The sequence below is a fragment of the Vigna umbellata genome, chromosome 5 (genome assembly GCF_029865625.1).
Source record: "Vigna umbellata cultivar VRB3 chromosome 5, Vumbellata_1.0, whole genome shotgun sequence".
Lineage (NCBI taxonomy): Eukaryota > Viridiplantae > Streptophyta > Magnoliopsida > Fabales > Fabaceae > Vigna > Vigna umbellata.
Genome location: NC_142169.1, coordinates 59,775,639 through 59,802,555, shown reverse-complemented (window position 1 = coordinate 59,802,555; position 26,917 = coordinate 59,775,639). Strand labels below are relative to the sequence as shown.

The 26,917-nt window shown below is 35.6% G+C and overlaps 1 protein-coding gene across 1 annotated transcript; it reads right to left on the bottom strand.

The window, feature by feature from the left end:
• Positions 1-2: 2 nt before the first annotated feature.
• On the bottom strand, positions 3-26,917 carry LOC124824149 (piezo-type mechanosensitive ion channel homolog). Its single transcript, XM_047296529.2, has 21 exons — positions 26,545-26,917; positions 25,719-25,799; positions 25,318-25,477; positions 25,041-25,201; positions 23,727-23,883; positions 23,421-23,607; positions 19,576-19,691; positions 18,776-18,860; positions 14,556-14,771; positions 14,300-14,474; positions 13,471-13,599; positions 12,895-13,068; positions 12,551-12,775; positions 10,863-12,377; positions 8,165-10,650; positions 6,839-7,234; positions 6,490-6,648; positions 5,029-5,532; positions 4,740-4,881; positions 735-879; positions 3-608 (listed from the first exon to the last, which is right to left on the bottom strand). The coding sequence occupies exons 1-21, from the start codon at positions 26,591-26,593 to the stop codon at positions 473-475; spliced, it is 7,398 nt and encodes a 2,465-aa protein (XP_047152485.2). The 5' UTR covers positions 26,594-26,917; the 3' UTR covers positions 3-472.

Sequence of the window (26,917 nt, the reverse complement as noted above, 5' to 3'; positions counted from 1 at the left end):
TATTTTTCTAATAAATGTTGACTAGTGGCAGAAAATATGTTAAAATGAACATGCAATATATTATATTGCTAATATGTCTCAATGTGAATAAGTCTATTTTTTTATGTATAATTTGTGGTAACTAATTAACTGATTTAGCAAGTGGCTTACACATATATAAGGTAGTTTAGGTAGGAATCACTCAAATTTACATCTTAAAGTGTGTGTATGCTACCTTGACCAATTCCTGAAGAGAGTATGGAATAACCCAGAACCAAAAGCAGTATCCCTCAGTCAATATATGAGTTCTGATTGTACGAGTGACTCCATATACAACTCGAGATTCATTCGGTTGAGCAGCCTTTGCATATGGTCTTCCTCTTCCTGTTTTGTGTTTCCAACGGAAACCATCTGAGAATGGGGTTATGCTCAAATGTCGATGATTCTGCAATATACAATAGGAGACTGAATATCTTCCAAGACTTTCAAGAATTTATTCATCCTGAGTATACTCTAACAACATGTGTGGAGAACGGTAGATTTTAACAAGCGTCCAATATAAAATCTCTTCCACTTCAAGCTCTCCAGCAGCTCTTGCAGCATATATATCTTCACATATTGCCATCAATCTGCATCAATGAACAAATTATTTGGTCACTTATGAAACCTTTGGCATCCACTTCGTTTTATTCCTCACTAAAACAGAAGGGAGCCTCATATGAACAATCTATAAGATGGATTAATTGCTCGAGCACCTGTCACACGAGGGAAGATTCTCAAAAGGAATTCTCATTCGCAAGTCAGAACATTGTAATCGGATAAAACGTCCAACTGCTAGGACAAAGGTAATGTACAGCCCCCAGATACTAAACTTGCTGAGAGTGTCACCGATAATGCCCTCTTAAGCAACAAGGAGATTGGTATTAGTCAGTGTATTGATAAAATCTGTGAGGAAACAATGTCTGAATTCGGCCTAACTCATGAATAGGACACTATGTGATGAGTGTAAGGATTAAAATGATATTTGGTTGCATTATTTTAAAAAAATAAAATACTTGTCTGAATTTCTAGATAGGAATTTACTTTGGTTGTAATTTTAGACTAAAATTTAATTTTACTGCATTTTCTTTTAATTGTAATTTGTTTTTTAGTTTCTTTAAATTTGTAATTTTAGACTGAGTTTGAAATTGAGCTTCAATTGAAGACTCAACAAAATCTCATTAAGGAGTGCACAGTTCAACCAAGAAAAGGAGAGAAGAAAGTCCAATGGAAACATGGAAAACAAGTGTTCATATTATTGCCTAGGAGAGCAAGTTACACAAACAAAGAAAGCACCACTCAAATTCAATCGTGAGAGAACCTTTTAAATTATAATTTGAATTTGAATTTTCCCTCTTTAATAGAATTCAAATTTTGGATCAAACATCTATTTTGGGTATATAAAAAATTGGAAGAGTTTTTACAACATTATTTCTTGTTTCAATGTCATGTTCTTTCTTTCCTAATGTTCTTATGAATCTATTAATCACATCCTCTCATGAACTCTTCCTAAAATTAAAGCAAAGATGAGGTTCATGATGTAGTTTGATTCTTGCTATATTATCTTGCTTCTAATGCTTAGGTTTCTTTGTCAACCTTGTCTTCTATCACTATGCACCATGTAAGGGTCTAAAAATATATGGCAGTTGGGCCTTATGTTGAAGTAGCCAGGCCCATAACACTAAGGGCACTATGACCTTAGGAGGAACTTCTCAAAGCTGAGCTCATTATCTCAGCTTCCCATTCTCTCTCTAAAAATCTTGTTCCTCCATTCTCTCTGCCTTCTCTCTACCTTTCCCTCACGTTTAGTGGTTGCATGTTGGATTAGGTGGTGCTGAAGTGACCGTAGCGTAGAGACCTTCGCAACCATCCGAATAGATTTTTCATTTTTCAGCGGGTAAGTAGCTCTTCACTGTTCTCCGCTGTTTGGGACCTAGGGAAAGTTGCATGTGCCTAGTGTACCCTTCTTTATGTTTTCCTCCGTTCATTCTAGCTCTAAGAGCTGTTCTTAGTCACCGCATTGCGAGTTGTAGGGAGCTGTCTAGATTATTCGCGTGTGGGGTACTGGAGTTGCGAGTCTTAGAGCTGAGCAAAGAAGTTTCAAGGTAAGGGGAGCTAGGTTTTCTTAAAGTTTATTATTATGAAATGTGCAAATGTGCTGATCTTTGTGCAATTATGTTGTTTGGTTTGAAATTGTGTTTCTGAGATTTGCTGTATGAACTGTATGCTGGAAATTTGTGACTGTGGATTTGGTTGGGCTGGGTGATATTTGAGATTGATATGTTTGATGTATGCACTGTTTTGAGTAAACTAGTAGTGTTTTGGGGTCACTTGAGAGGAAGTGAGGTAGTGGTTTTGGGAAGTAGGGGTTCTGGGCACAATTGGGCTGTGGGGACATCTTAGGCAAGTCATTTGTGACCTGTTAGGATCATAAAACTGGACTAGAACATGTTAGAAGTGGTAAAAATCGAAATTGGGTCCTTAAGTTGTGGAAATTGATGTTCAAAAGACAAAACTTGATCTTAATCACTTTAGAATGGTAGTAGGAATGTTCAGAACCATTTAGATGAGTTTAGTTAAGTATAAAACAAGAATTAAGGGTGTTAGAAGTTAATAAAAATGGTTAGGAATAGTTGGGTTAGGTGCTGTTCATAATTCTGCAGAATTATGCAGTTTCACAACTGATAACCGTTCGGCCTTAGCGTTCAGTCGTAATAGCGTTCGGTCTTAAGTGGAGTTCGGCCTTAGTACTCCGTCTTGTTGAGCGTTCGGTCTTAGCGTCTGTCTTAGCGTTCGGTCTGAGGTGGAGTTCGGCCTTATTAATCTGTCTTGTTGAGCGTTCGGTCTTAGCGTTCGGTCTTAAGTGGAGTTCAGCCTTAGTACTCCGTGCGCTCGGTCTTAGCGTCTGTCTTAGCGTTCGGTCTGAGGTGGAGTTCGGCCTTAGTAATTTGTCTTGTTGAGTGTTCGGTCTTAGCGTCTGTCTTAGCGTTTGGTCTGAGGTGGAGTTCGACCTTAGTGATCTGTCTTGTTGAGCGTTCGGTCTTAAGTGGAGTTCGGCCTTAGTACTCCGTCTTGTTGAGCGTTCGGTCTTAGCGTTCTGTCTTAGCATTCGGTCTTAAGTGGAGTTCGGCCTTAGTACTCTGTCTTGTTGAGTGTTCGGTCTTAGCGTTCGGTCTTAAGTGGAGTTCGGCCTTAGTGCTCTGTCTTGTTGAGCGTTCGGTCTTAAGTGGAGCTCGACCTTAGTGCTCTGTCTTGTTGAGCGATCGGTCTTAGTGGATGGTCTCAGGTAGCGTTCGGTCTCTTAAAGAGAGTTTGGTCTCTTAAGTAGCGTACAGTCTTAGTGGGTGGTCTTGGTAGCGTTCAGTCTCTTAAGTGGCGTTCGGTCTTCGGTAGCGTTCGGTCTCTCTTAGTGAGCGGTCCTGAATAGTGTTCGGCCACTTCTTCAGTCTTACCATGTATGGACCGTTCGGTCTTGTCCTTTGGGAAGTGAGATACCGTTCGGTCTCCCCCATTCACAGGGTGTTCGGTCTTGCCCTTTAAGTGTTGATGTTTCCTGTTCGGCTTTTATTCCTGTTTATTCCAGTATGCTATTTTACTTATTAATTCCAGTTGCTTTAAGGGTTTATATGTGCATTAACATGTTGGTGTTAAAGTGGAAAGTAGTAATTCCATGATCCTCAAGGGGGATACATGGTGGTGCCCTTCTAGTAGTGTTTAGAATGATTTGCATGGTAGCTCAGTCTTGGGGGTTTTCCTGACGCTCCAATGGTCCTTCATTTTCAAGTAGAGAGGATTGAACCATGCAGTGAGGAGTAGTAGGAGGTCCTAGTCTTGGGTGCTTCCAGTATGGCCCGAGGTGAGTGATAACAGACTAACCTCGTGAGTGTGGTAGGGTGAAACCCATTGGCAATGGCTTTGCAAAGCAGTAGAAGCCACCACGAGTGCATAACCCGCCATAGCTCGACAATCATTCTAAGTCCGGACGAGTCAAATTTAAGTGCAACAAGTCATGTTTGTATAGTATAGTATATTCGCCTTTACTTGCATGTTGTCTATGCCTGTTAATAACATGATTTTTATATCTAGCTCACCCTTGCTTGTGTGTTTGTGTTTGCTTGGGTATGCTTTCTTTTGCAATGATCATCCACTTGGATGTGAGCAGAGATGGATGAGGTGCCTCTGGAGCAGGCTTTGGAGGAAGGCGATGTTGCGGCTTAGTCTCCTTAGGACTCTCTTAGTATTTCTTGTATTTTGAATTACTATTTAGTTGTTAAGGATTTTCCCGGTGATTCGTATCCTTTTGAAACACTCTACTTGCGTTTAAGTTTTAAATCATGCCTCATTCTGGGATGACTGTAAGCTTAACTACTTTGTTTACAGTCTACTCTAACTGTTCTCTTTTATTTAAATGTGGACTTACTATGTTATATGCTTCTATATAATCTGGGATGTTACACACCAAGTGTGAGTTTAGAGGAAAGTTTATAAAAACTTTTGAAGTGAGGTGATTGATATTATAATGTAATGATTCTAAAAAGCAAGTTACTGGTAATAAAACTGACTATTTTTATTTTTATGAAAACAAAAAGTACATAAATTTGTTTTAATTTAGATAATTTTGGAGGTGCAGGATGAAATGTTTGGAGGTGCAGGGTGAAACAGACCCAAACATATGAAAGACACTAAATAGGGAACTGTATTAAAGTTTAAGTTCAGCTTACGCGGGGTTTCTTCAGATACAATTATAGCCATGGGTCCTGGGAACTTCCCACATCCAAGTGAGCCTAAATAGCCCATATCATAAAACGACCACCACTCAGGATCTCCACGGTTAAGAACAAGATCCCCACTAACCAGCTCAACCTGCATGGACCATATATGCCCATTATAATCTGAGCCATAGCTAGTAAAGGAATGTAGCAGTTCAACTAAGTAAACTAGGAACATTTTTTTGGTCTTAATAAATATTTTTAGTCTTAGATTAGGCATATTATATCTTCTTAAACATACCGACTGTTCGAGGGATCGCACATCTCCGGACCCTGTGACTCGGAAATATCTAGGGTAAATATTGAATACTGCGAAACTGTTAGAAGTACCATTGAAAACTTTAGTCACTTCTGAAGATGTGGGAATATTCGGCTCCATTATGGTCAATTCATACTTGACTGCTTCCTTTCCTTTAGGCCTATCTCTGAAAAATTCCCAGGAGAAAGAAATGTCCATGCGTCGCGTAAGGGACTTTATAAATCTGGTCTGCACAATTAGTGGAACATGCCACAATGTACTTGCGTCTGATTGGCAGCAAATTAATTGGATGTCTTTCTCATTGTATGCATTAAGATAACCCTGGGGATCCAAACTTGTTCGTGCTTCAAGATTTTCCCAAGAAATCTTCTCGCACAAAGTAGTCTCAAACAGTGTCAACCGTCCACTTGATGTCTTTATATCAACCCTGGCACTTGCATCTTTGATTGGGTTCGCAATGTTTGTTGGGTTACCACTGCTGTACATCTGTCCAGAAAATGTAATTTTGAGGAAATGGTGGAAGTGATACTTCAGTAAATGATTTAGGAATATTTTTTGCCTCCAATGTTATTATAATCTAGACTTCACAAGTGATCTCAAAAATGTAAAAGTAACATTTAACAGCTTTTATCTGCAAAATGACAGAGGCATATAAATAAAATATTTGAAATATGTATTATAGGATTATGAGAGTCGAGAGTTTAGAACAGGATTGTGTTGAACCGACCAGTGCTACATCATTCCCCAAAAGGAAAAGAAAAAGAAGTGCCGGTAATAGTCCTATGGTATGACCTATGAGCTATCTGAAACAGCAGACATGACCATATAGCGCTTCCATGATTTTTTTACTCCTAATATGCTATTTTCAAGGCCTGACAATAGTCTAGCTACAGCACAGCAAATATATGTCCAAGTACTTGACAAAAGATTTTTCGGGTTGGGATTCTCTGCTCTTATCTACAGGACTTGAACACATCTATTAAATCTAGGAAAAATATATCTCTGCTCCCTATCAAAAAATTATAATCGAAGTGGAGCAAACAAGCCAACTTGAGATAATTCAATTACCTAAGCTAAAACGTACATAACAGGTATTGGGCCATTACAGTGACTCGGGGAAGAGAAGCCGTGCCAATGATTTTATATATTTCTTTTCATTAACCAGTCATATTCATCAGCTAAAAGTTATGAAAGAAGAAATTATATCATATAGTTCTATGGAAAGTTATTTTCAAGCAAATTGCTTCTTTAAATTGAAAATGTTTTCTTATCTTTCTCACGTGAAAGGTATTTGCTTCAACCTTTGTAGACCAAGTCATTCCCATATTATTATGCATTTCATTAATTGTATAAAAGGATTTCAGAATCAGATGAAACTCAAAGTAGTAAATTTTATTTTTAAATTTTAACCAATAAGCAAATACTTGGATTTTTGTTTCTTACCAACATTGGAGCCCATATGACACATAGTAATACAAAAAATAAACATATCCCATTGATGAACTTCGTCGTTTTTGTCTGCTTTTGTCCTTGTTGGTGTCTGGCTCTATTCAGATCCACATCGCATTTGACAAGAAACAGACTTGAATGAATGTCTTCTAACTAGAAAATAAGAAGTTAAAGTGTTATAAATAGGGAAAAAAACGCACATTGCCCTACAGTTTATTGTGCTCGAGAATAGCCAATTAAGAGAAGTCCTATAATATTAACATGCTAATAGCGTAACTAATAAGCAGTAGCAGCAAAAAAAAAAATATCAAGGGGGAACATGTGAAAAAAGTTGACAACATACCTTGAGCCAGTCATGCATAGTCAAAGATGTTGTTGTGCAAGACCAATCTAGCACACATCTCAATTCATAAAGGAAAGGTATAGCACGATATAGTCGAAAACCCAAAACATTAATCCGAGAAACACTACTGGTCAAAAACTGCCTGTACAAAGTGCTCTTATGTGGAATCCCAAAATGAATTTGTATGGCTTGCAAAACCAGAGAAATTGCTTTTGTGAGATAAATGGCTCGGAGTGCTAGTATCCCAGCATATCTGTGTAAAGGATCCATATCCCAAGCATATTTTGTGACAGAATACGTGAAGAGAATAAGGTTGAATAAATAGAAAATAACTTTTCCTGTTGCAAATGAGCAGAGGTATATAATTCGATCAAGCACAATCAAGAAAAAGACAACCTGCAAGATAAAGATCTTAAGCTGAGTAACTAACAAGACATAAACATCAGTGTGTTGTAGAATTAACGTCAAGTTCACCGGATACTAGAATGTTCAACACCAACACCACAAGAAATTGAAGAATAATAATAAGAACGAATGAAAGAATAACAACACCGAGAAGATAACAAGGTTCAACTAGAGTATTAACAAACTCTAATTTACATCTCCAAACAAATTCACTAAGAACAAGTTCTTCTCTTTAAGAAACCGACAGAAAGAACTACAGATTACAACTCAAATGTCTCTCTCTTACGACAGTGAATGCTCGCTCACTTTAGAACTCAACAACTCAACGTCATGTTTTACACAAAGGTACCTATTTATACAAAACAACTATAACACTCTCACGAATCATGGCACATATCACTTAACAGAAACGTGACATGTGATTCCCATGTTTCATGCTTAACACAGGCATAAAACATATGATGACCTAGATAGTGGAAGAGACACAAATGGCTGGCTATACAAGATGACCCTCTACAGACTAGTGTACCAGACGATCCTCCACTAAACAAGCATACAAGACAATGTTTCTCCAAACAGGTGTACAAGACGATCTGTAGTAGTAGACAAGTGTTTCAAAATATCTTCACTCCAATAGGTGTATTAGACGATCTTTCACCAAACAACACGCAAAGAATAGACAACCAAAGTATTAATAGACGACCTTGTTCAACTAGATGATGTTGAATAGTTTTCTAACTGACCCAATCTTTACAATGAACTTTCAGTAAATTATTTAATCAATGCATTTGAACATAAATGGCAAGTCACATCAAGCAAAATGACCAGCCACCTACATCTCAGTATTTGACTTATAGTATACATCATAGAAATGAAATAAAAGCCATCTATATCAATACATTCCGAAAAAAAAAAACTTACCATGAGAACTAATACAAAATCTTCTGGGAACTGATCTTCAAGCTGATAGACTTCAAAAAACTCACTATTAGCTTTCATAACTGTTTCGTATAAAATGGAAATTAAGAAGAAAACAACCAAATCAGCTCCAAAGATGTAGGCATACAGATCAATTTCCTTCTTTCCACCACCAATGACGGATAGTATGCGATATGGAAATGCAATTTCTTTAAAAATACCAACTTGTTGAGCTTTCTGAATCTCATTAGATACATCTTTCGCTGGGGTTAATGAACTGTACCATTCCTCAGAAGCAAATTCAGCAGGAGGGGAGGCATATAACACCTCAAAAACAACAAGACACAAGTTTTCGTTTTCTTCGCCTTTTTCAATGCTCTGTACACGAACCCTACTTGCTGAGTGCAATTTAAAATGGTTATCCACTTTGCATCTCCTCCTATGCAAGATCTTCAGCAACTTATTTATTCTTGATTCAATTTTCTTTGGTTGAATTCCCTCTTTAGGCCACGAGATAACTTCCATAGACAGCTGGACAAAGTAAGGGGGAGTTTCTGCATCCCATGTCAATGATTTCCAGTACCTACAGAGGCTTCTGATAATCAGTTTCAGTATACTTTTCACGGGTAAAAATAATCTCGGTAATCTCTCCCGGTAGGTGGAGCACTTTAAATTCTCTATGCACCTCTGATTTCTTCTCTTATAAAAGGTGAGATCTGCAGTAATTGTCCAACCCCCATCCTTCACAGTTACGGAGATTTGCACAAGAGTGAATATATATACCAGGAAAAATGGTAAATTGCTTGTCACAAAAGATGATGTTATTTGCTTAGTAGGAAATCCTAATTTTTGAAGTAAGCTAGCATGAAATTCAAACTCGGTATGTTGAATGATGATTTGATACAAGTACTGAAGCAAAATGCACACCTCCGTATAGATTAGCATAATAACCCAAAATATGTAACTGGGACCAGTATTTTGACAGAGAGCATATAAGAAGAGAGCTGCTAGATAGACCACAGAAAGTAAACTGAAGTACCATAGATATATTAGAATAAAGCAGCAATAGCAAACAACATCATTATTTGACCTCATTCGGGACCACATGTAACGTAAAATAATTCCAATTTGGAGGCATGCAGTATCAGGCACAGTATGCTCGTGAAAAGAGTGGGTAGAAATTGCAGGTTCTAAAGGTTCGGCACCGACATTCTGATTCTCAATTTCAATCTCATAGTATTCCTCATCCTCTGAAGAATCTTCAGTTGACTCTAGTTCCCCACGTTCTATCTTTAGATAGTTCATTAGATTTGTAACTGCCATATTTCCAAGAGATTGTAACTGAGATAGCCCACTTCCTATGAAATATATAGCTGAAACCAAAGAATTTCTCCTACCTGGAAGTTCACAACGATTTCTTATTTCCAAATCCAAAACATTATTGTTTTTAGTTCTTTCCTTTCCCTCCACAATTCCATGAGGAGAAACCATTGGGTGCTTCCGGTATTGTGGTATCAGTGGACATTTTGATTTTTCACTCAGTAGAGATTGTTTCCCATCAAATGGACTAGTTGTCTCCGTAGTCATATCAAGATCTTGCTTCCTGAACCCATTTTCCGGATGCAAATCTACGGAAGAGTTTCCTCTATTTGTTAGGCCATCAATTTGTAGAGAAGCATTACTACAATTTGCTTCAGTGTTAATATTATGTAGCTGATTTTTAAGATTTAGCATCTCCGATTTCATCTTTTCTACTTGCAAGCTCCGAAGATGTTTCAACTCCTCAGCTTTACGAATATGCCGCAAATGAGCAGTCTTCCAAGCAGCTTTCTTCTCCTGCTGTCTAAGTATGGCACCAATCTGCTCTTTCTCGAGATGTTTTGAAACATAAGCAAACTCTGGAAATGAAAACATGTATGACTGTAGTGCTACCAACACAAATATTATGATTTCCACAATTGATGATCTTGATGTAATTCGAAACCCATAATCATACTTGTGCAATCCAATCAATCCATTAATGGATTCTATTGAACCAAATTTGAAATTACTGAAGTTTCCAACAAAAGGAGATTGATATGCAAGTGACATGACAATGAGAACAAAATTATACATCCTTAAGAATTTAAAAATTTTATTTCCCTGCTTTAGTATCTTTAGCCTCATCCGGAAGAAAACCAGAGCAAAACCAAGATAGCCAAGATGCAGAATATCATATTCAAGAGTTCCTGTAATCAAAATCAACGAGAGAACAAAATCTAGCAAGTGACAGTAACCATAAAGCCTCAGGTGGTCAACAAATGTCCAGTATCCTTTTGTCTCAAATGATAGATCACTTAGTACTGAGGCAGATTTCCATTGGGAGAGTATCTTCTGGTACATCTCCAATCCAGTGAGACAAGATGACCGGTCAGCACGGAATTTGAAACATGAAAACATGAAAACACCATAATACCAAATAAGCATATAAGGATCATCCACAATAATTCCTGCAGTAACGATATTTAGCATAAATTATTTGGGAGAAGTAATCACACAACAAGAATTTACAATGCATGGAGCTCTGAATTATCACTAATAAGCACACTATAGTATTGAAATCAGGCTTCAGGTTTGTTATATGGGATGCACATAACCCACGAGATATATGCCTAATACCAACCATCTAAACGCACATAGCCATGAATTAACGGAGAGATACCTAACCAACATTTTTTGCAGTAGCTAAAATGTATATCTGATACTCTTCTCCAACAGTCATTGCATGGTAGTTGTTCTTCCTCTTGGTTCGTATAAGTGTTGTGCATCCAGATGGCCAAGTATTCAATAATGACGATGGAAGCAAATAAGAAAACAAAAACAGGCCATAGTTTTTTAATTAGTAGCCGATGAAGAAGAACACAAGCAGCAAGTGATGCTATATAGAGCAGAGATATAGCATTCAACACAGCAAAGCTAGCAAGAAGCAAAGCAATCATGTTGATTTCAAGACCAAATAAATTGAAGATATTTTCAATCCAGAACTTCAAGGATACTTTTAAAACAGTCTTCTGCATCTCCATCCTTTCTTTTCTTAAGAAAAAAATCCGTTTTCTATTCCACTTCAAGCTATCCTTGGAACTCTCCCAGAAATGAAAATATCTTATTTTTTTTGCACTGTCTCTTTCAGGCCCTGAATCTGCCCCCTGGGATAATGCAGAATTAGAAGTTGGCCATGAACGACTTCTTCCACTTTTTTTAAATGTTGGTGAAGTGGAATTTTCCAATTGTTTGCTCTGTGCACAGGCCGTAATTTCATTGGAAACTTCTATTGGATTGAACAGAGGACAAGGTTCATTCCATTTTCCTCCATTTCCATGAACATCGTTTTTCTCCAACCAACGCAAAACATTGTATTGAAGTATACATGCTACAATAACCACAACCTTTCCCCTTAATCCTGACTCCAAACCTTTAAAACCAGGTTTATACAACTGCAAACCCATAAATAATGACAACTGGAAGTGCTCTTGACCAGGGAGCATCTCAGCCTGATTTCCCCACATCTGGAAAAGATATTCAACCGATATAAGAAGTCCTGAATAAATTAGAAATACTTTTGCAGGAATATGAGACAACTTTGGTAATCTTGAACAATTGATTAGACCAAGAAGGTACAGGAAACCAAATGCACTTATAGGCGACAAGGATGCATAAAATAGGGCAAGAAATAGTATTTTCTCGGCATGCTGAAACAAAAGGCGTCTGGCAAAAGCAAAGGGTCCTACTTCTGGTCCACTGTAGTCACTAGATGCAGATCTTTTGCTCTTCCTCCTTTCATAGCTATATAGCTGCATCACAACCAAAACAGCCAAAGATCTCCAAATGTTTTGCAACATCGAAGCTTCTGGGTTATAACCAAATGCAGTTTGAAGATCAACAATCCTAGGAAACCACCCCTCAGAGCTGGAAAAGACACCAATGCCGTAAATGGAGATAAACACAACTATAGCATACACTTTCATAGGATACCAAAGATGCTTTCTTGATTTGCCAACAAGTTGTCTCCCACTTATCCACAGTAGAAGAAAGAATAAGTAGCCAAATGAAGCATAGTTGGGCGTGCAAAGGTATATAGTGAAGAGAATTGTTATGAAGGCAATGTATTTGCCACACAACCGATAAATAGACAGGAAACTCAGTCTTATGACCTCCAAATATGATTTAGTCTTCCTCTCTGAGTAATTAAATAGAATGGTTAGAATATTAACGTCCAGTATACACTTAAGGCTAAATATGTAGCTTAAACCAATAAAGTAACAAAAGGATGATAAGACAAAGAGGAATTATTTAGCAAAGTAAAATGAGATGGAAATCCTCAAGTATAGTCAATATTTACTGAACTTATACCATGAGTTCCTTGGTTCTCACTAGACCTTGGACTATAACCTGATAAACAAACAGGTCTGATCAAGAAAGCTCTCAAGATGCTAAAGCCAAATGGGGGACAAGATGTTTGCTGAACGATAGCTGACAGTGAAATGAGTGTTTGCAGCCCATGACTGTGAATTGCACAGAAACAAGCAAGAATCGATATCTGGAAGAAATCCACTGAATGGATATAATTAAGCAGACCTGCAACATTCACAAAACAGAAGAAAGATATCATAAATAAATGTGTTTAAGGCAATAGATATTTTACATTTGCACCATAAAAAGCACATTACAAGTTCATTCTTACATAAAAAATTTACCTAATTGTGAGAGAATCTCAAAAGCATATGAACCCTTCTGGTCCAAAGTTTTGGAGATCAAATCAAGTTGTAGAATGAATTGAACGGCAAACTGTGCCTCACATAGAAGTATAATAGCTCGGTGTAATTTACAGTCGATTGCATGGCTTAATAGATAAATTAAAAAGAAAATCACTGCATGTAGAAAAGGTAGCAGTCAGAAAAATTAGGAACACTGATACATCTCAAACTACTCTAAAGACAATGTTTCAAAGCAAGTTTCAATTTGATTAACAGTCAGCGTAAAACTCTTGGTTTTATAGATATAAAAGAAAATGCACATCATAATTGTAACTCATGTCTTTCAATTGATTTGAATACTTGAGCTATTTAATCAGGTGGAACCTTGTGGTTCATGGGTATTGTAAAACTCTTTACATTAATTGTGGATCAAAACTTCATTCCTATAAAATTTGGTTAGGACTGGACCAACATCTTGCGCTAACAGGAAATACAAATAAAAATAATTCCTTATTAACATGTTAACAAACAAATGTATAATTAACAAAGAAGGAAGTTGTTGGCAATTGTGCTTACTATAAACAGCATGAACGATACCAGATCTTATTGAAATAAGAAATATCAATATCAGTACTGCAGCATGTGAGCACTTGCGTAGTCCCCATGCTATTGTAGCCACAACCGATAGTGTCGTCTCTTCTTCCACTAGAAATTTTGCACAAAAAGAATAAACAAATAAAAAATAAAACATTTCACCCAAAACAGCAAAAAGTATTTTATAAGCACTATAAGCAATATGCCAAAATAATTGGAAGAATGAAAAAACACATTTAAGAATCATTATTTTATTCCTTAAACTGCAAATTTATAATAATTATATTTTTGAAAAAGATAAATGAAATAGCATTAGATATTCCATTGGCAAAAATTAACAGCACATTTTGCTCGGATAAGGTGTCATGATAGAGACTTATCTCAGGCAAAACACATTTTTTTCTATAGATGTGAAACATAAAAATCAAACAAGAAGACATTATTTAAAGAAATGTGTGTTGAGAAATACAAGATTTATATCATTTAAAAAATGTCCCAGCCATGCTTTCTTGCTGATTCAATTGTTAAACCTTCTGAAAGTGACTGCAGACATCAAATTTAAATGTGTTTCATAAATGAATCTAAAGCCAGTAAAACTTATTAAATTTTAACAAAAAAAAAAATAGCCAAATGTTATGCACCTTCATTAGCATATATCTCCTAACCTTGTAGAATATAAGGGAATTTTACTATGAAACTCAATCATCATTTCATAAAATCTCACTAAAAAGGAGTATCTGGTTAAGCACTTGAAAAACATAATTTCACACAGTAGTAAGCTTTGTCTACTCAGACCGTCTAGTTCTGTCACCTTCCACTACAGCTTCATCAGCTGTTAATTGTCCTTGACCAGTAATGCACAATAAAACTGAACTGTTCACAAGACTACACATAGCAAAAAGAAAACCAAGACAAAATTGAGCAAGCAAGTAGTATCCTGGGATAGGGTAATGCCACAAGCCTATAGTTTCCCATATTTCCATATCCTGCAATTGATTTATAGAGGATGTCAACAAAAGATTCTTTAATATAATTGTAAGATATCAAAAGCCTCTAGCAAAGTGTACCTTCCATGATTTGTTACTAGAGAAAGTGAGTACCACATTGAAGATATATGTGCTAGCTGCCCAAAACAGAATGAAAACAAGAAGCATGCCATTTAAATAGTGCAACCGAAACATGGAAGGGAAGGCATACAAAATGTATCCCACATAAGCAAGCAATCCAAATGAGCCAAGACTTGCGAAGTGAAAACTCCATAATGATAGAGCCAGCAAGGAAATCTGCAAGGTATACCAACTAATGCAATTAATCAACTCATAAAAGTTCTGTTATGTGTCATGGATCAAAACAGGGAGAGAGGAATCACAAGAGAACACTAGATAATAGGATCAAGTTGATCAAAGGGGGTTTGTTTCATGTTATCTTCATTCCTGGGAACGTGAAAATGGGGATAAGTATTCTCCGGAAGGGGCTGGTATAAAATATTAAGATGGAAATGGAAATTAAGTATTCCCATGTTGGATAGGTGGCTATGAAAAAATATTCTCCAGTATCTTTATCAACAGGAAAGTAAGTCCTTCACATTTTAATTGCTCCTATTCCCCTGAAGGGGGTGGTATAAAATAAGTTTAATCATTTTTAAGGTCTTCAGAAACTTCTTAAATAGGTTATTCAATTATTTTTTAACTCAATTAAGTATCAATTGATTCAATTATTCTTAATTTAAGGAAATGGCTTTAAGAATTTGAGGAAATGACGTTAAGAATGCACTCACGTGATATGACTTTATAAATCTGAACCATGTGACACATGTCAGTGAAGTGAGTTTTGTAATTTTTAAATTAAAAAATTTGGAATTTCATTAAATCCGTAATTTGCCAAAATCCCTAATTAAGGAGTGTGTGAAAACTGCGAATAATCGAGGCAAACAATTTTGGGTTGGGACCTCTGCACCAATCTCTTCAAACAAAGCTCTGGCCTATTCCATCTTCCTTTGTTTACGAAACCCAGTAATTACAGCGGTCCTTGCCACATCATTCTTTTGCGGTACAACCCATTTTCTGGCAACCCATTGATCATCACAGATACCGCGTTCCTATGAGGCATCGCTTCAAACAGCGCCCTCGCGTGCCCAATCCCACCCTCCACCCTGGCGTACTCATTGACCATGGCGGTATACAACACGACATTCGGATGCGGCATCTCTTCGAAAAGCCTCTGCGCCTCCCTCACGCTTCCAAGCCTCGCTAGCCCGAGATCACCACGTTGTACGAGGCACCGTTCTCCTCCGGCGCCGCAGCGAAGTAGAGAAAAGAGTTATCAAGGTCGTCGTTTAGACACGCGGCAATGATGGAGTTTCAGGACACGACGTTTCCCAACTGCATTGAGTGAAAAAGCTATGTTGTAAACAACTTCGAACACCCAGGCAACCTTTAATTAGGGACTTTAGGGACTTTGGCAAATCAGGGATTTAATGAAATTTCAAATTTTTTTAATTTAAAAATTACAAAATCCATATCACTAACTTTTTCAATGTGCTATATGATTCAGTTTTGTAAAGTCAACATACCACGTAAATGTGTCACATGGTTCATATTTTGCAAAGTCAACATGCATTTTTAACTCTGTTTACTCAAATTAATAATAGGACGTAATTGAATCAATTTTACGTAAATAATAGGTAAAAAACAATTGAAAGACCTGTTTAAAATATTTTTGCATAAACTTCAAAAATTATTAAACCTATAAAATATTAAAATGGAGATGAAAATGATTGTCTATTATAACTACCTATTTCCATTACATTCTTCTCTTTTTTTTTTATATTTTTTAAATTAGTAAATAACAATCAACTTATGGGAATATGATTCATGGATATAAAATTCCAAGAATGTGACTTCAGGGAATATAAGATGATACCGTGAAACAAACACTCCCTAAGAAATCAAAAGATGTTGATATGACCAATGACGGATAATCTCACGTGATTAATTTAGTAATCAACAAACTGTCACATTTTTCTCGACACCCAAAATAACCAAGCATGAATTTGTTGTAATATTATATGGTTGATTAATTTGTTAATTACAAATTACAAATATACAACTAATCACTTGATAAATTTATGGATTAACTGATTAACATAGTCTCTTGATTTTATAATATTTTAAACGGCCAACTGAGAGCCCAGAAATTTATTGTTACGAGGGAAACAAATGTTTCAAAATAAAGAGAGCAAGTGTTGCATGAACATAAATAAAAAATTTAAACAAAGATGGTCTCATTATTTTCAGACTCTGTAGACTGTTTTGATATCACTTGCGGTTTAGCAAAACTGTGGAGAAGTATTAATCTGTCAAGTTGCTTTGAGGTAAGGGAAGCTTGTAATTTAATTGTGATTCTCGTTTCATGATTGTTTACTTGATGGAATGATGTTATGCTTGATGGTTTGGTTGATGTTGAAATATTGCATGTTTGTTTGAATGTATTGATGATTGATGAAAAGGCATAAATTGGGTATGAATATAGTTTGATCGTGATTCTGTAATAAAGAATTCTGTAAACTGTAACCGAGAGTCATTCGTGACCGTTCGGTTTTCCTTTGGTGTGTTCGATCTTAACTGGATTCTCCTTCTGAAGAGAATTTTAGTTAATGACCGTTCGGTCTTTTATTGGTAGGTTTGAACACTAAATACTTAGTTTAAGTTTAGTTTTCTATTTCTACTTAATCATCAGCCTAGTTAGGGTATTCAAATAAGTTAAGTAATCAACATTATAGTCGTTTTCAGTATGTGAATAGATGTTAGGTTGTTTTCGTGGTCGGCTTTATATATATATATATATATATATATATATATATATATATATATATATATATATATATATATATATATATTTCTATATATATTTTTATTAGCTAGAGTATTCGGTCTCTACAGGTCTGAGACTAGCACTCGGTCTCTTCAATGTTCGGTCTTAGACTAAAGATAAGTATTATTAGTGCTCGGTATCGTACTAGTTCTCGGTTTCTTCATAGTATTCAGTTTGCTACTGGTATTCAGCGTCAAACTGTAATCGGCCTCAATAAATGGTGTTCAGCCTAGAGTCTTAGTATTCGGCCTAGGCTTAGTAGATTTAAACTCTTAGGAGTCGGGTCAATGAAGTGGTTAATTTGATAAATAGCATTCGGTCATGTAGTTACTAAGGAGTGTTATTCCATTCGGTCTCGTTCATAAACATGATAATACCTTTTTCGGTCTTGTTCATGATTAGTATTTTATTTTATCATTCTGTTTGATTGAATTGATAGTTAAGTATGATGATATTGAAGAGTGATATGAATTGAGTAAAATGGATGTAAAAGAGAATTCCAAGGAGGAATATCTCATGAATGGTATTGGAATGGTAAAGTATGAATGTGGACAAAGCTTAGCTGGCGTTTATCCTGATATTCCGTGATTGCTCATTCTCACATAGAGAAGAGTAACTCATGTGTGGGAATGGCAGGAGGTCCTAGACCATAAGGTGAACTTGGGCGGAACGGACTAACCTTGGGTGACAGCAGTTGAGGGTATCCCAGCTATTACATCACTCGGGTGCAAAAACGTCGTAGCTACACAAAATTCATACAGTCCGGATAGTTAGAGTAAAGTGATCGGTCATTGCATGCATTGCTGTATGATTATGGTTGGAAATGTATGATTGGTGCATGATTGATCTATTGAATATCTCATAATTGTGTGAATTATATGTTTTACTGAATTAATTAAATTACATAAGCTTACCCTACTTTCCTGTCTTGTCATGTTATCCATTCGGTCATCCTTGTCATTGCAATGATCACCCTGTGGGTGTGAACAGAAGATATTGAGGGTTCTCTGGAGCATGCATTGGCTGGAGAGGATGATTTCCGCTAAGAATAAGACCGTTTGGTCTTGTGTTTGTTTTCGCAATTAGTATAGGACCGTTCGGTGTAATACACTGTTGGTAGGACCGTTCGATCGATACACCTCTTGTATGATCGATCAGTCTGCTTTTATAATTTGTATTAGTGTAGGTTTCTTTAAAGTTTTAATTTATGATTATTTTAGGATAACTGTAAGTTAGCTTTATTTTCTGTAACTGTTCTATCCTATTGTAAATGTAAGCACTCTTAAGTATAGTTTACAGCTATATTTTTAGGATGTTACACCAACACATATTACACGTAAATTTTGCACATAATTTTACCAATAAGCAATGTAATGATTAAAAAACATAATAGAAATGGATATGTCTAGGGTACCGGAAAACCGTATGTTAGAAAGTTGATACTAAATGACCGAGAAACAACTCCTCGCAATAACAAATTAGTGTGCCTCATACAAGACCTGTAAGAAAAATACAAAACCAAAACATGAAAGAAATAAATATTGTTAGATCACACCAGACATGTCAGAAAATTACGAAACCAAGAGATGAGAGAAATAAATATTGTTAGAGTTCCTTGTATAAGTGATTGATTAGATGAGGGGACCTCATGCATATGTTTTTAATGGATATTGTTCCTATAAAAGATCACCGAATCAAACATAAAACTAGTTAAAAGTTGGAATCGTGAGTTTGAAACCAAGGTGGAAAAGCAAAAGAAATAAAAAAGATCTAATATACGATTATTTTGGCAAAGGTGCCCGATTCATGCATCTCTTCTAACACGAAAAACTCCTTAGCAAGCAAAAGGAGTAATTTAATCATTTCATCTAAAATATATTTAAACTATTCTACTTCATACACGTAAAATAGAAAAGAGAGAAGAGGCCAACAAATTAATTACTTGCAACAAAATTCCAGTACATACCGACAAAATTCACATCTCACCCATAATCATCTTATTAATATTGTAATACGCTAATACCTCACTTGAGTTCATAGACAAACTCAAGTGAAGTATTATCATACGAAGGTAGAAGAACAATCATATTGCGGCATTGAACCAGAGCATCGTCGTTGCTAATATGCAGTATTTTTTAACTTCATTATTTAGAAGGCAAAGAAATAAAACAAAAGCAAGAAAGAAAGAAGGATTAAATGAGGAAGCTGCGTAACCTGGACTCTTGAAGAAAATTAGAATGCTTCTTAGGAAGAAGCTGCGCGGTCAAGTCACTTTCTCTTGTAGATGTGATGATCTCCATTTCGGCTAGCTCGCTTCTAATCCAAGATAACTGGAACAAGGCTGGAGAATAATCACCCAACCTAAAGGAAATCTTAAAACAGACAGAAAAAATCTAGCCTACTACTTGTTTGAGTGTATCATCTCAATAAATTGTCATATAATGCCACAATTGGTAACTAGATTTTATAGCAAGTGTTCAACGCTTTCCTCTCTGCTCAATACAAGTGCCAAAACTCAAGAAAGAAACCCATAACCAAGTTTAAGTTTAGCTAAATTAAAATGCAATAGAATTGCATTGTGAATGTGATAAATTTATAGGCCATAAAACTCTTCTTTTTAACTGCCGTAATTAATTACTTATTTCAGTTAGTTTGCTTGTCGGTGGTAGCTTCTAGTTATGAATTTACTCTGATTTTGAACATATTTGTACCTTAAATGCAGTGGGTGTATGACCTTTTGTTGACAGCATGTATGAATGGGCTGTCATTTCTCATGTTCTTCGCCTTTTCATGTTATACTTCTGTTTCATGGTTTTATGGTTTAAACTATCTTCATTTAAAAGAATGCGCAGGACTTCTTTGTCATCTAACAAGCCACTCTTTTCTTCAATCCCAGGGAGAACAATACGTTCTAAAATTTTAATTAGCTAATAATTTTAGAATAGCCAACTGATTTAGAAAAAAGAGAAGCATTTTATCAACTACAAAAATAGGGTCACATGTTCCACTTCTTGGATGCGAACATCCTCACGAGTGATCTCGTATTGTCATTTGAACATCCTAGAGTCAAACAAGAAGGGGCAAAAGGGTCATCATGTTAGGTGTAATCAAATAAGTTCCCTTAGGAAATTTATACAACAAGGAAATAAGACAAACTTTTTAATAGATATAGGCTGTAATTTTTTTACCACTAGTTGATAACATAACAGAATAACTAATTCAGTTACTTTCTGTTTCTATATATATTTGCTCTTCTCTTTTATATGTTGAGATAATAATACATAATTTCCTTCTTCGTTTCTTCCACCCTGTGTTTCTATCTCCTTCTCTGTTTCCTTTTTCTTACATGGTAATCAAAGCTCCTTGCCATGGCTTCTCCAAATTTTTCTTCCCCACCCAAATCTGTTACCTCAGTTGTCCCTTCCTCATTTCACCCACACACTTCCAATACATCGATCTCTCTAAAACTCACCCCTGACAATTTCTTGATATGGCAACAAGTGTTTGCCACCATTAAAGGGCCCAACTCTTCCGCTTCTTGGACGGTCTTGACATTCCACCAAAATACCTATCTTCTGAAGATGCGATCAGCAGCGTCATCATTCCTGCCTTCCTTCAATATTTGCAACAAGATCAACCCTTGGTTGCTTGGCTTCTTGCATCTATGAACACCTCGGTTCTCAATCAAATGGTCGACCTCACTCCCGCCTCTCAAATTTGGAACAAAGTTCAGATTTATCACGCATATCAATCCAGAGAAAAGATCAAATCTTTGAAGATTGCTATCATCTTTTGTTGGAGTGTAATCTTCTCAAAATCCTCCAAAATTAAGTCAATGCAACTAGTTGTGCAGGTGTCTAGTATAACTTTTTTTTTTCTTCTAGGTCAACAAATACCAAACTGCCTTGTATTTTTCTATACTATCTGTAACAATATGGACAATATTCTCTTCCTTCTTCTCCTGAACAACATTATTCATCATCTTAAAAAAAAAATTCACTGTCTTACATCAGTTGACTTCAAAAAGAAAATTTCCCTTAATACTATGTACGAAAATGTTAAGTATAGTCCTCTTCCACTTATTGGTCCCTCTATTGGTCATTTTGGTGCATCTTGTCTTCTTCTAAATGTTTCTAGGCTCCTTCAAATGTTGAGTATTTCAACTTGTTGCTTCAAATATTTCACCCTAACCTCTGGGTGGGATACTGGCTTGAACTCTATACCATCTTTGGCAACCAATACAAACATGTTCTTGAACTTTTCACACTTTCCTACATCAAAAGGTCTTGCATATTCTCATTATGTAGTTTTGAATAGAAAATTGCTTTCTAATATTTTTGCTATCAAATATATACTCTCAAATCCTATTACATAATTGTTATTTTCTACACATACAGGCTTTTGAATACTTGCAGGATTTTAAATAGATCTGCTATTACAAATTCTGTTATTTTATATCACATACTCCTGATAAACAATCATCTTTAACTTAGATCTTAGATCCAATCACACAAACATGAGATCGTCTCCTCGCTTCTCTAGTGCTCTATTTTCAACAGTACTTTTGGTTGTGAAATTGAGCATCAAAGCCTGTGTATTTATACTTAGAATTTCTCATTCAACTTTTGCAAAAGTGGAGTACTTTGAGGTGGGTTCATGGTACTACACTTAACCTAAAACCTCCACCATCGCCTTCAAAAGAGTCCTTCGCTCTCCCTTTGTGTCAATCGTTTGGTTCCCCTTAATTTTGCCTTATTTACAAAAAAAAAAAAAAAAATTCTTTTGTCATTTTTGCCACGATAATTCTTCATCTGAAGAACTTCATTGTTTTCTTTTGCTTTCCTATAACTTGTCCAAAATGTTGGTGGGCTGCTTTCGTCAGGTTCATGCTAATGTTTGTGCCCTTCTTGTATTGGTTTCTTTCCCTTGATTATGGTCTCTCTAAACATTCATCTTTGGTTATGTTTTCTTGTTGCCTTCACTAATCAACTCTTGTCTTTCTTTCCACTAGTTTTGGCTCTTCTCTTGAACTTCATTTCTATATTCGTTTTCCATCTCCCTGGTTTCTAAATCTTGGATTCGAACTAAAAACATTTCATAGGAAGTACACTACCTCGTGATAAGTCCAGGTTGAGTACTGGTTATTATTCTTCCATGTAACCAGCCATTTGAGAGCTTCTCTTTCCAATGCTAACATGACCTTCTATACTTTTATACCTTCATTAATTCAAAGAACTACTCTGCCATAATCAGCCATCAAATCTTGGAATCTATCTTTGTCATTTTTACAGCAAACCCCTCCCTTCCCCCTAAAAAGTTCCGGACCAGTGCTCTAATAATTGTTGATAGAACTGGATCAGGACCAATAAGAAAATAGATAGAATAGGTGAATAGAAATTACAAAATGTGTATTTTCCTTTTAATCAGAAACTTTGACAACAGAGCCAGAGATGAATAACATTAATGCACGAGGTATTCAAGAGACCATATCCCCTTGCCACTCTTTTAAAGTCCAAACATTCCAAAGCGATCAAATCAACCGCCCCCCCTTCTATGAAGCTCTTTTCTTATTTATTATTTCAAACAATCCCACATAACTAACTAATTCACCAATATAAGTAAGAAATGAATAACTACTCTATTGTGACTAGCTATTAATGAATCAAACAAATCGTCTAATCCAAGTAGCTGACTCCACCAAATGGGAAAAGGCATGGTCGTTGCTATTGGTTGATCTGAATACAAAGTATCTGGAATTCAGTCCGCTTTGTAAATTGGAAATAAGCAACAGGAATTATCAACTGTAAATGACAAAATATCATTGTACAAATTTGGTTGAGCTAGTAGTACTAAATCCCATATGGATAAAGCTAATCTTGCAACCATTCAGTCTAAGTATAATACTTTAATACTCAAAAGCATACGAGTCAACATGTTCATATTTATTTACTTGATTCCCGCCACCATTCCACGAACACATAATGATAAATAGCTATCTTATTTTATGTTACATATTGACTCCATTTTCAATAATATAGGGATGCATTTAATATTCTTACCATAATGTAGAAAAGTAGAAGTGAAAGACCAGAACAAACTTCTGACCATTCTGAACTTGTAGAAATTTTGAACAACCCAAAGTGGAAAAAAATCCACCTAAAAGTTGCGGGGAATTCAATGGGAAGTTGATATATATACAGAAAAATGATATTGAAGCCACCATAAAATAGAAGATATTTCCACCACCTACAAGTTTGTATGAACTAGAATTTTAATAAACTAGTAAAATTCCAATTCTAAATTATATGTAAGTAACAAAAAACGGCCTTATCATAACTCTTCTGCTTGAGGAAGGGGGAGCTTACCGAAAAATACCTAAATAATTGCTTGTCCATGACCAATCAACAAGTCCTATGCTGCTACAAATGAAAAAAGGGAAAGAAATCCAAGATACATGACTTATCCCAGCAATTAATTGTACGGCAGGTAACAATAAGCAGCAAGTACCCTTGAGATGAGATCCTACAACCAAAAAATGGACATCCGTTTATAATTATTAGACACAAGTATATTAGTTTGTTATTGGTATTCAATCATTCACAATTTCATTGGCTAAACATAATGTAACTAAAAGAATTAATGTAACAATTTTATTTACATCTCACTTATATACCCTGATTTTAATGATATCACCAATTGATGTGCCCCAACACCCCTCCTCACACCAAGAATTGGAATTTTGTAGATCCAATAACAACTCAATAATGGATGAAATTGTAAAAACAACAATAGCTGGAATAAACTCTAATATCACCTTATAATTTGGATTTGAGTCTAACTCAATCATACAAACTGACTTGTAAAGTGAAAGTTATCTCTCCACTTGTATACTTTAATTAGGTCATATTTCTAATTGATATAGGATCTTCAACACCACAATCCATGCCAAAAGCTCGTCATCTTGAGCGTGAAGTTTGTAGGATAGCCATCTATGAGTGGTTTGAAACCAAACAACAACTATTAGGAATGGCTCTCAGACTATCTTACAATTCGAGTTTAGATTTAACTTAACCTCATAGAATCAACTAAAAAGTGAAGGTTACCCTCTACTTATATACTTTAATTTGATATATTACTAGTCATTTTAACTCTCCAACAGCCTAAAATTACAGCACTAAGATGGACATAATACATAAAAATAATAATTTAGTCTTAGAGCCAAAGCCTCACAAATAACTATCTAAAGACACAATTACCACAAACAGTTTCAATTTGAGGCAAGTATATCTAAGTCTTCTCTTAGTCCTTCTCATATAGACCTTCCATGGCCTACTACCTATCACGCAAATAGCCATCCTAAGAGCCTAAGAAAAACCTTTGTTATTGTATGTGCCACTTGTCTTTTTCATAATATAGAAACATAAACTTTATTCAGGATAACAAGTCAATTACAAAAAAGGGTAAGCTAAACCATCCATGAAAATTGAACACAGAAAAAGAAGACATGAACAAACTCAAAATAATCAAGGTTCGAAAATGCAAAAGTCACTCAAATACCAACAACGGTGAGCTAGTAACTCTTCTTAAACAAAGATGATCAGCACGCAGGAGAGAAGCCATAAACACAACCCTATTCCAAAGGAAAATTTAGGGCAAAAAGAGAAGTTTGTATGGCAAACCTATCAGCAGAACAAAATAACATAGATGCCCCGAACAAAAGTCTCTCCACCATAGATTTTGATCAAACCAATTTCCATAGATTTCAACTATAGAAAGAAAAGTTGCTAATACTTGTGTGACCAAAAAGTGCTCTCCCAGCAAAGTCCTCCAAGAATGCACTCTGCAAAGTCATTTCATTCAGTATTTTTTTGTAGTGTATTCTGAAGAACAAAACAATGAGGATAAAACCTCTATAATATAAAAAAGGTAAAACCATAAGACAGAAAGTTTGAATACCGTATAAATCCAATTAGCTCAGCCCACTGAGCATCAGCAGTACTCCAATGATCCCCCTCAATGGCTAAAACAATATGAAATACGGCATGGGAGAGTAAGGTCAGAGACGATAACATTAGAACGGACCATGATATCAAATATTGTTGATGAACACGGAATCCTGTTTGCATAAAAAGAAATAGTTTACTACATAAAACAGCAATGTCATGAAGAAATATACAATTATATATTAGCACCAAAAATACTAAAACAGCAATGTCATGAAGAAATAATGGAAACAGAAACATAAATTTAGAGAATGTGTCACCAAACTCCCTATTAGACACCAAATCTTTTGATGTAAGAAAAGGCATGAAAAATCAGTATTTACATCCATACAAGGATTGGAGCAAGCTTCTCACCCTTTCTAGAAGCAGTGTACTGAATGAAAAGGAATGCCATCAAATCAAGCAACGATATCAAACTCCAGTTAAGCAAAGATGCTGCATGAAAAGAGAAAAGTTGTCAGTTGCAATTTTTACTAATAAAACAACTATGACCATACAATAGACTTCATGTAATTTCAACCAATCCCTCTCAAACTTAAGACGGGATCAATTTTATAACTATAAGGGTTGCGTGTCCTTATTGTATGCAAAACCATAAGACCAAGTATGCATACACTCAAAGATAGTTACTGGAATAATATAATACTCTGGAACTTTACTTTTTTTATTCGAAAAGCCCAAACTGATCACGAATAATAGCCAGTTCAAAAAACATTGTGATCAGTAAAAATGAATAGAGTAAATAAATCATATAATATATATAAATAGTAATATATATATATATATATATAGTAATATATATATATATATATATATATATATATATATATATATACACTGACAGTGTACAAGAATTTTATACTTTCATTTAATCAGCAACAGTCATACATTATAAGTTTGCCAATTATTACATAAATACCTTAATGTCAATGATGATTATAATTGATTGACATGTAAATTTTGCTTGTTTACACTTGCAACACATAAAAATTCAACTCACATGAATAATGTGAATTCTTCACAATTGAAAGTCAAATTCATATGAAGTTGGTTACTATTATTTAATATATACTCTATAGAAGTGCAATATGAAGTAGCTTCCATCAAGTAAAAAGTGCCTATAGGTGAACTGTAGACTCAACAAAATGATGTGCGAAGAAAATGGAGAGGTGAAGCAAACCTAACAGAAGGAGCATAGGCAATGCGAATCCAGGGATAAACCTCGCCATTACCACTGTTCAAGATTGAAAACTCTTGTCAGTGCAAGCATTATAGAGAGATCGAATCCAATCCGCGCATGAAACCCAGAAAGTTAACGCGGTAAACTTGTTGGTTCTCATGGCGATGTGAACTGCGAAATCGAAACGCTAACAGAAGTGACATGGGAATTGAGGAAAATGGAATGTGAATGGAATCGGCTAGGAATGAAGATTGATGTTTGAAATTTGAGACGCGACAAAGCTTGTTCTACGCTTATGGTTTTTCATTCGTAGCTGGGCCAAAATTCTCCTTGTGCTCAAGTTTTCCTTTCCCTCCTGAATTGGAGGCAACTG